Here is a 10,499-nt window from a genome sequence, read left to right on the forward strand (position 1 = left end):
GCTGAAATAATAACTAATTATCCTTGGGTTAACTACACCCTATGGCAATTTCTCTCATGTCCTGCTATGTTTGGCTTGACCCAAATCAATGAAAACAGTCCAGCTATCAAATCATTTAACAAAGCCTAACCTCCAGCAGAACGGCAGCCTACTTTAATGACCGTCGTGCAACTGAAGGCACACTCCAAAGGGCAGCTAAGGTCTGGAACTGAAACTGAAAAGTACCCCCCCCCCTTCTACTATTATCTGGATATTTGACTTGTAGTGACAGATCCAAGATGCCACAGGAGATTATGCTCCATTTTTACAAGCTCCCAGAATTGTTTTATTACAGTGTAGTTCTGTCATTGGAAATGATATCTCAATGTATCCCTCTATTGAAGTACGCTGATCATCAACAAAGCATATGGAGATCAAGCTCATAATAGTGAACTTTGTTAGTGTTGCACCGTATTGATTACGATACAGTGTCTGAGATGATCAGTATGCAATGTTAGATGTCAAACGGATGTTCAAACAGAGGGAGATGTTGAAATGATCATGGAGTTGAAGTCCTATAATAAACCACAACATTTTCCCATTTCGCTTTCATCCTCTGACTGCATTTTATTAACTAATGAACTTTCAATTCAATCTCTCATAGGGTATTCTATGACAACACACATATATTACTTTACTTTGCGATAGTATACTAAAAGATAAGAGCCCTCTAGATTGAAAAGTGCCCAGATCTATAGATTGGGCTTGTTCACCTTCTGAAAAAGACTGATTTGAGGCATATGAAAAGAGCTGACATCCACAAATAGATTTGGACAGTGTTGCCTTAACATCTGAGGACACTGTTTAACTCATCCCATCTCAGGATGTTTTCACACTTCACGCTTCATTAACCTCTGGGTCGCAGGTTCCCTGGGAAGTCGGGAGAGGAAAATGCCTGTTTACGCCGTTCTCTAGAAACCACCACAAAGTGGTTAGTCTTCATTGTGGCATATCAACACAGGTGAAAAACATGTGGTGGTGGGGAGCGAAAGCCCTGTAAGCTGTCTGAATATAACCTAGCTTTAAGCCATAAATTGCTTTCTATATACAGTAGGTATCACCCAGGTGGATCATGCATATGTGTGCTGGATGATGTTGGTAATGTAACGCCATACAATCAAATGCACGTTCTATTCATTCCATGTAACCCATGATGTCATTTCTAGGAGCAAAAAGAGTAAAGCAAATAAGACCTTGTGTGGCAACACCTTATTGATTCCATGTAGGTTTCTTTATTTTTTTTTACTGAATGGATTTGGAAACAGATTGAGTGATCTTTTTAAAGCACTACATCTGTGGGTGTTGACACACGGGTCCACTGAGGAAGTACATCCATCCATATCACACATGAGCTGAGAGTGGCTAGATAAGCTGAATAAGCTATAGGTCTATCTAGAATACATAGGCCTATGTTAAATGTCATTACTCATGACTTTGAGGAAGACCCCTTATTAGTTATTTGGCTAGAATTCCGCGGTTGGTTCATTAAATGAAAAAAGCTAATGAAACACTTTTCACAAGGTGATAATTAGCAGAGAAGAGCAGGGCTGCAGTCACAGGCTGTTAGATATTTAATAACCACAGTGACCAAGGGAGTTGGTGTTCATTTCTGGGTCATGTTTATGATGTTGATTTATTCCAGGTCAAATTAATGGATGGCAAACGCCTCAAATGTACACCAGAATGTCTACATCCAGATATGACAAGATGCATTTGCTATAGAGAAAGCATTTTGGGGCATATTGAATGTAGCTGAAAGCAGATTGGAGCTAGGCCTATAACTCAAACCTTACAATAACCAAATCATTCTAGGTGGTTGCCTTTATTGTTTCCCACATGGTTTGATGTAGTTGGTTGATATGACAGATGGATAGAGTATAATTCAGTCCCCCACTGCCTGTACTTTCCAAGCGTGAATTTGCAGATAAAGCCGACAGGCGACAGTTGAGATGATGAGATAATTAAATGTTATAGAAGGTCTTCAAATGGGTGGGCCTATTACACAACAGACATTAAACATTTCAATAGAATATTTCCATCTTCACACATCTCTACACCCTTATAAAAAAAAGTGCTATCTAGAACCTAAAATGGTTCTTCGGCTGTCCCCATATAGGAGAACCCTTTGAAGAACTCTTTTTGGTTCCAGGTAGAACCCTTTTGGTTTCCATGTAAAACCATTTCCACAAAGGGTTCTACATGGAACCCAAAACCCTTTCCACAAACAGTTCTACATGTAACCCAAGAGTTCTACCTGGAACCAAAAAGGGTTCTCCAATGGGGACAGCCGAAGAACCATTTTGGAACACTTTATTTAAGAGTGTATAGCCAACATTCTACTTATAGTAGCTTATGTTTTTGTCTTGGCCAATAGCTACAAAAAAGACTGCTGGCTTCTCTCTTGTCACGCTTTGAATGTACTGGATGCTCTATAAGACATGTTGTAGTTTGTGCTATAGGCTAGTAGTGCATTGTTCATGAACGACTATGATCGACTAATCTCAACAATGCAGCCAATGACTTGATGTCAAATTGAAGTCATTTTAGTTTAGGCTACCAACGTTGTTTAGCTAATTCAGTGAAGCTGAATGAGAGAATGAAGGGGACTTCCTTCTGTCCCAGTGATACCCAAAGAGAAACACTGGCACTTGGATCTTTAACACAATCGCTTAAAATGCTACTTGACATTTGGCTCCTATCCTGGAGCAACTCCGCCATGCTTTTTTAGGATTTTATTACATCGCATGCTTATTAATGGACCGACAGACTTAATCGCTCTTATCTCGGCCAAGCAACGTGGGATAGGATTATCATAGGCATGTGCATTGTTTTACGGTCAATGCCTAAATTGATTTTGAGTCACGTGTTTTGTCTATGGGTTGTTGTAGCCTAATATTATTGGTGTACATTTGCTCTGTTTGATTATTATAGAAAATGTAGGCTCACATTTGCAAGACATATACGCATATACTAAGCTATGTTGTAGGACTATCTATAGTTCCATATCGAATAGCTAAACGAATCTGTCATTTGATGTCTGTCGTGTATGACTGATCGTTCTAATCTTGAATTGATTTGGCACAGTCCTACATTCATGCTCATTTCGAGCTACTGAAACAAAGCCCTGCTAAGCAGATACTATTAGTGACAAGTTTATAGAAAACCTCTGGCAATAATACGTGAATAACCACTTAGAAACTCAAAGAATCTTCAAAAGTATCCTAAAGGCTTGTTAGGAAACATGATCTTGGAAAATGTATAAGGAAAAGTGCTTAATAACTTTCCTATAATCTACAAAACCAATGAGTTAGCAGGTCACTAAACACAATTTTCTTTGTGTTCATTTCTATAATAATGTGTACTAGCCAGCTTCAAATAGTTGAGACTGTAACAAATTAAATGATGAGACAACAATTAATGAATTGCTTCATGAATAAAAAGTGATGTTACACTCACTCATTTCTAACACCAATAGGCCCATGCAATGCTGAAGAAAAACAAAGTAAATGGACAAGTAATATATTCGTAGGCATATCTGTATAATTATGTTGTTTAGTTCGACATTGGTGTGTGCTATGAACATTGCATGTTGTAAAAATATAAAAGTGTGCCTCTTTCATTCTTAAATAATGCCAATGGCATAATTCCTGGTTCACCCCCTTAATTTGCAAAAAAAAATGGGAAATGACAAAATAAGTTAATTTACTCAAAGCTGCGAGGGAGGGAAAAGAGAATGTTGCAAATGAGGTTCTTGATATCACGCTCATAATTAATTGCGCAAATTTGTTTCTATTAAATAAAAATAACACGTATTGAGAAACTCAATTAGCATTAATTAAGCTTGATATCCCAATTTGGATGTGTCGTTGAAAACAAGCTTTTCGTAGTCTTTTTTCCCTCTCTGATGCTGAATACGAAGGAGCTTTCTGCCTTTGGGCTGCTTTTCCCTCCTTTGAGAGTTGAAAATGAAAAATGGAAATGAAATATCAGGAGGTGCTAAATTAGCTGCCTGATCTGCACTTATTGCTGCATATACGCCCCTATTACTTTGCCAGTCTGTGTCTCTCTTTTAGCATTCCAGGCATGGAGAGGCGTCGAGATAGCAGATTTATCAAATGGGAAAATGAATGCATGATGATCAGTTAAATTGAAAATCAGCGCCTGCATGACAGCCCGACCTGACACCTCCGTAATTAGAAAGAAAAATGATGGCGTCCGATGCATAATAGAGCAAAAACAATTTACACTCTCCCATAATGATCCGGCGTTCAAATTGAAAATTTCTCCGGGTAGAAATTGAATTCATAAAGTATGATTCATGGAGGACACATTTCCTGGAGGCTGCCTGGGCTATATCGATTGATAGTTTGTCTTGAATCATACAGCGTGCAGCTCTCAGGCAAAAAAAAGCTTAACTACTTAAGCAAATCGCTAATTTCACCTTAAGGCCACCAGTGTGCAGCCACGATACTCCTGTTCAGTATGCTAATGAATTAAACATGAACACCCCCTACCATGCAACATACGCTCCAAATAAGACACACACAAAAAAACATATATATATTGAAGGACACGTCTAATTTCCAAATATCCTAAATGGCAACCCACTGACAGAAATAAAGCTCAATAATTGGGGGAGCTGGGCTGGCTGCGGCTGGCTGAATAAGAAGATAATGTCTTTAAATATTATGTCGGGTATAGGAATATATATTTAATAAAAGTTAAAAGTATTATCTTTGTTGGGTTGAGGACTTCCAAGGGCCATTGTATTTGGATCTGTTTTCATCAAATAATAAGTTATTCATTAGCTTATTGACTTTCTGTCTCTGCCATAGGCCTATATACTCTCTGTTGAGATTAAATTTTCCCTTTCCCTATACACTTTTGCCTGTCTCTTATACCAAGAGCCCCCCTTCACCCACACCCAATAAGTCATTGCTTCCTCTGAGCAAACAGCAGTCATCGGGTGAAAATTATGTAAATATTTTGAAAGGGACACAGGCTCAGAAATTCATTTGCGCCGGCTCAGATGTAAAGCTGCCCCTCTGATTATTTTCAATTTATTTGCAAATCAAGACCCTAAAAGAGTAGCAGGGAACTCTGGGTATTTCAGGACAACTACACCACACTGGAATGGATGTTTTCCATTTTTAGGATTTAGATGTTCGTGTTATTGAGGGCATTTTCACGTGCGTTATACCTATAGGCCCTATCTTGTAAAACAAGCTGTATGCGATGTGAATGGTCTTTCCTTTCTTACCTCGACTTTAGATCTGGTCAACATTGCTAATATTGCCATGGCGCAGATGTCCCCGAGCCTGCACAGCATCCCTGGGGACCGCCAACCCTATTAGAACAAATGTGTTCTGCTATTGTAAATAGGCACGTTTGCTTCGCCCGTCCTATTACAGCCGACGCATGATCAATAGGCTGATAACACAGAAACATCAATGTAAGCGACAGAACAATGAGGGATATCATCGAACATCTATCTTAATATAGCCGGCTACAAGGGCCCTGACAAAGTGAAAAGCTCATGAAAATTCCGCCCCACGAATTCCCATCTCCTATCCAATATGCACAAACACACTCCCAGCTGCCGGGGCTATTATTTTCCTATTTCAATTTGACACCCCAGCCTTTCATGCTAATTCTATTATTCTTGGAAGTTTATGTGATTTCATATCACTAGAAATCGGTAATGTATAATAACCCTTTGGGCTAAAATAAACTGAATCCCTGCAGTAGCCACCGGGAAAATAATTACTTTCATATCAAAACTCTGCAGGAGTCGAGCGGGTCCTTTCGCCTCCGGCTCGTAACCTCATTTCAGTGAGGCTTATAGATGAATAAATTTGTTAAAGCAATACACAAAATACAACATCAGATTTTAGCAGAAAGCGCTACCTATACCCACTATACGGGCTATTTAAGGTCTCACACGGTTTGGATTTATTGTATACAATCGATTTATTTATGAAAACCTTACATATATAAATATTATAATACTTTTTACAGCCTTTGAGGATTTTTGTGGTTTTTATGTATTTTTACAGTTCGTTACACAGGGGGGCTAGTACTACTACCACCACCACCACACACACACGTGCACATATACACGCACGCACGCAACAAACACACACACACACACACAGTTATAACCCATCATCATCAGAAAATAGGCTATATATGTCATCTGTAAAATGAGAGTTTATATTCTAAGACGTGATTGAGCTTTGGGCAAATGAAAGGTGTTGTTGACGCTATCAATATTTTTTCTCACCTATAGGTCTATTATTCCATATCGACATCTTGAGTCTCTGTCTTTGTCTCTGGTGGACAGTTGGTTGTCACAGACTCGGAAGTCTCTGGGTAGTCTTTTACAGACTGCTCTTTTTTGTCTAATGGCAGATACTTTGAATCATCATCATCTTGGAAACATGTTGCACTACAACTGGCTGAAGGCTGACTACAGTTTCTACCGGAAAAGGTAACATGGCCTGGGCTGTTCTGTGGGGAACTAGTATTTTTCGCGGTAAAGTTGACCTGCACTTTGATTGCTGTCGCGTCGTTGAGATTGTTGGACTCCTTGTGGTTTTTATGTCCAGTATTGGCAGATAAGCTGCTGTCATTCACTGGGGTTCTTTGTGGGGAGTTGTCAGTATCTGAGTCTGGTGGTGTTGTCTTCAAAGCAGTCTGAGGAACAATGAATCCAAGCGGCTGGGTGATAGGATAGAGTAAGAAATGTCCTTTCCCTATCAAAGGCCGCGAGGAGGGTAAGGCAGAAAATCCATCTATGTTCGGTTTGCGCCTTGGTCTGGAGTCGGATAGAAGGCTTTCTACGCTGAATGGGTTCAGTTTCTGAAGGGTGGAGGCTCTGCTGTTGGCGCACGTGCTTGACTGTTGACTGCTGTCGGACGAGTCCAGCTCGGATCCACCAGCATCTTGGTTCAAGTGTCTTTGGTTCTGGAGGGTTTGTGGTGTTTGGTCACAGCTCGATTGGGTTTGGTTTCGGCCTACAGAGTCACAATGTGGATTTTGTTCACTGTCTGTCACTTGTGACACTCCGCTGTCACTGTCAGATCCTGGGGTGTGAAATAGGTCCCCTGACAAAAGTTTATTCTGGGACCTCAACAGTCTTCGCTCCTGCTTCCTCTTCTTCTTCTCCATCCTCTCCAGTTCTCGCCTGGCGATCTCCTCCGCGTCCATGGGCTCTCCACTGCATGTTGTTGGGTGGGAGTTGTGAGCTGGTCGCCCTGGACCCTTCTTTGTGTTTTCTTTTTTCCTCCACTTAGCTCTACGATTTTGAAACCATACCTGCATATTAGAGAAACAAATCATGTTACGCATGTTCAAAAAGAAGATGTCCACTCTCTTAAAAAATACATAGGCCTAATAATAATAATTTAGGCTAATATTTGAGGGGAACCATTGGAATAATGTTTTGTAGATGGTTCCAAATTACACAAAACCAAAGAGCAATGCCTCTTGCTTGTAGGCCTACAATTATTTATTATCAGATGCGATGACAAAAATAACCATATTTACTTTCCAATTCGACTTGGCCTACAATTATTCCGTGTGCTTATGCCTTCTTCGTTATTCAATTAAAAGTTAAATGCTGTCTGTCTGATCTGGAAAATGCTCCATGAAAACATATATCTCGCTTATGATGGGCCCATGTGTCCCAATCAAATGCATAACAATACATGGTTTAATATAGTTACAAATACTAACAATTCCCCCAACACTTAACTGACTAAAAATTGCTAAAGTGACATGACAAATATAGGACTAAACCAGCGTTTCTCAAACTCGGTCCTTGGGACCTTAAGGGGTCCACGTTTTGGTTGTTGTCCTAGCACTACACAGCTGATTCAAATGATCAAAGCTTGATGATTAGTTGATTATTTCAGCTGTGTAGTGCTAGGGCAAAAACCAAAACGTGCACCCCTTGGGGTCCTGAGGACCGAGTTTGAGAAACGCTGGTTTAGTCCTATGTTTGTCATGTCACTTTAGCATTTTTTTGGCATTTTCTCTGTGCATAACACAATATACATATGAGATTTTGACATCAGAAGTGCAAATGATCACAATAATAAGTCCACGTGGATGGACATTTGACGGATGAGGAGAGATGGGGGAAAAGGTGTGTCCTTTATAAAAATGTAGGACTTGAAAATTCATCAATATTCAAGTTCATAAATGTATGTGTATACTTGGGTGTTCTATCGGTTTATATAAGAAAATACAAGTGGAAAGACTGAATGTGCATACGTAGATGTATGTAGATATATTCATTTTGAGTATGTCTGAGTGCAAATAATATAGCCTTGTCGACTGAATCTACACAATTTATTAATATCAAGTACAGCAAATGAACGGACCATTCCATGGCTTAGCCATATTTTAAGTATTTCTCCTTGAACCAGAGGTCCTCTTTATACTCGGTTTGCTGCTCGTATCACCCTTGATTTAGAAGACTATCTCTCTATAAATATATCTTATATTGTGTTATTTAAATACATATTCACGTTTGATAATCTTTTCCTTTTTAAAATTGTGAAAATGATTTGCTTTCATTCGCGGTTTTGAAGCATCGTACTGTATGTAGATCATGGACCCTGCACATACTATAATAGGCCTCTATGTGCCTATGTTACACGAGCTCCCTGTGGAGTTTTTGGTCACAGTACAAAACAACAAAGATACAGGAATTACAGGACAGTTATATATCTAAAATAGACCATTGTAATATATTTGTGTAAGAGACATGGGGAATAAATAGGCCTACTTTCCTTTGTTCAAACAGCCTATCAGTGTTTAAGAATCATTAGGCTACACATCATAACAAACCAACAACAGTGAATGCCAAAAAGTGGATATGGTTGATATTTACCTGTACCCTCGATTCTATCAAGTCCAATCTCAGAGCCAGTGCTTCCCTCATGAACACGTCCGGATAGTGACTCTCATTAAAAGCCTTTTCTAATTCTTCCAGTTGCCAACCAGTGAAATTTGTGCGAGTTCGTCGTCTCTTACAACCAGGGCTATCCTTGTCTGGGTCACACGAATCTAGCATGAGAATACAAAACAAGAGAGTGTGAGAGAGACGCAAAAGTAGCCTGAATGATTTTTGCAAGGATACGTTCTTTCTGTGGTCCTTTATAAAGAAATTAATCAAATATTGTCTAATAAATTGGGCTATTATGTCCGTTTTCGATGGTAAGAAAATAGTAGTAATAATAGACTATTAATCACACAATATTGATCCTGATAATAATAACAATAACACAGTAAAACATTCTACTAACAATAGAGAAATAGTGATTTTTCCCACCCTGTCACAACACAAGGGGTTTTCACGTTTGGAGCTGAGCTCGTATGCTGCTCTCCACTGAAATGAATTGCATATAGCCTAATTTGAAAGCAGAAGACTGCTTCTTTGTTTCTTAGGATTTGGATTCCGTCTTTAACGCTTTATGGAGAGGATATACAGGATAGGATATACAGAGACTTTCAGTTCTTTGTTTAGCCCTTTGATCTACAGCCAACCTTTTGATAAGTATTGTATTTCGTTTTGCTTACCTGTCAGCTTGTACTGCTGGTTATCTCCATTCATACCACAGCCAGACAAGAGGGGGTTCGAATTAACCACTGAAGCTGTGCAGGAACCATTAAGTAATCCGTCTATTGAAAAAGGAACTGCGGCCGCAGATTGAAGTTGATGACCGGCTAATTCGTAAACATGATGGTGGCTTAGATGGTACGGAAAGCCCACCATCCCGCCGAGAGAGCCTCCGAACTGGGCATGAGGTGTATCCAGTATCCTGCTGTCCATCATCTCCTAGGCAAAAGGAAACGACGTCTGGAGGCTGGTGGTGTGAATTTAAAAAGCATGCAGTGAGTGTGGCCAGCGAGGAGGGGACATGATGTGGAGGGAAGGATGAGCTGTACTTTATCAACATGAACCTTCCAATAATTAGACTAGGCTTTGGGAATTTGAGACCAATGAGAAACGGTAATCGAGTATGACGTCAGAGGCGCGGTCTGCAAACGCTTTCCATATCGATTGCTAATTAAACCTGACATCCACCTCAATAAACAATATCAGAGCTGTCACAACAAGACAGGAGGGCTTTGATAAAAACTACATCACAACTACACGGGGGACCACCAAGAGAGAGTGATCAGATTGAAGCTCAGTAAAAGGTGAAAGAGATGGACTAATTTCGAACGCTCGCTCCCACATCTAAAATGACGGAGAGGCTAGTCACAGTTTTTGGTCAACATGTTATGGCGTTTTAAATGTTTACTCTCTCTATTAATCGATGCCGAGTTACAAATCCCCTAATTTTACACAAAGACATTTATCATCCAAATGCTGTCAAATTTTATTCGAGACTACAACCAATTCGCGTGCAATGTAACTGGATGTTGATAAAAGGGGGCGATCGACT

At 39.7% G+C, this 10,499-nt stretch overlaps 1 protein-coding gene across 1 annotated transcript; it reads right to left on the bottom strand.

Annotated features, from left to right (window-relative positions):
• Positions 1–681: 681 nt before the first annotated feature.
• On the bottom strand, positions 682–10,043 carry LOC106601117 (homeobox protein unc-4 homolog). The gene is made up of 3 exons (XM_014193056.2): positions 9,628–10,043; positions 8,939–9,114; positions 682–7,356 (listed from the first exon to the last, which is right to left on the bottom strand). Exons 1-3 carry the CDS (start codon positions 9,881–9,883, stop codon positions 6,334–6,336), a joined length of 1,455 nt encoding a protein of 484 aa, XP_014048531.2. The 5' UTR covers positions 9,884–10,043; the 3' UTR covers positions 682–6,333.
• Positions 10,044–10,499: the final 456 nt, after the last annotated feature.

The sequence above is a fragment of the Salmo salar genome, chromosome ssa03, assembly GCF_905237065.1.
Source record: "Salmo salar chromosome ssa03, Ssal_v3.1, whole genome shotgun sequence".
Classification (NCBI taxonomy): domain Eukaryota; kingdom Metazoa; phylum Chordata; class Actinopteri; order Salmoniformes; family Salmonidae; genus Salmo; species Salmo salar.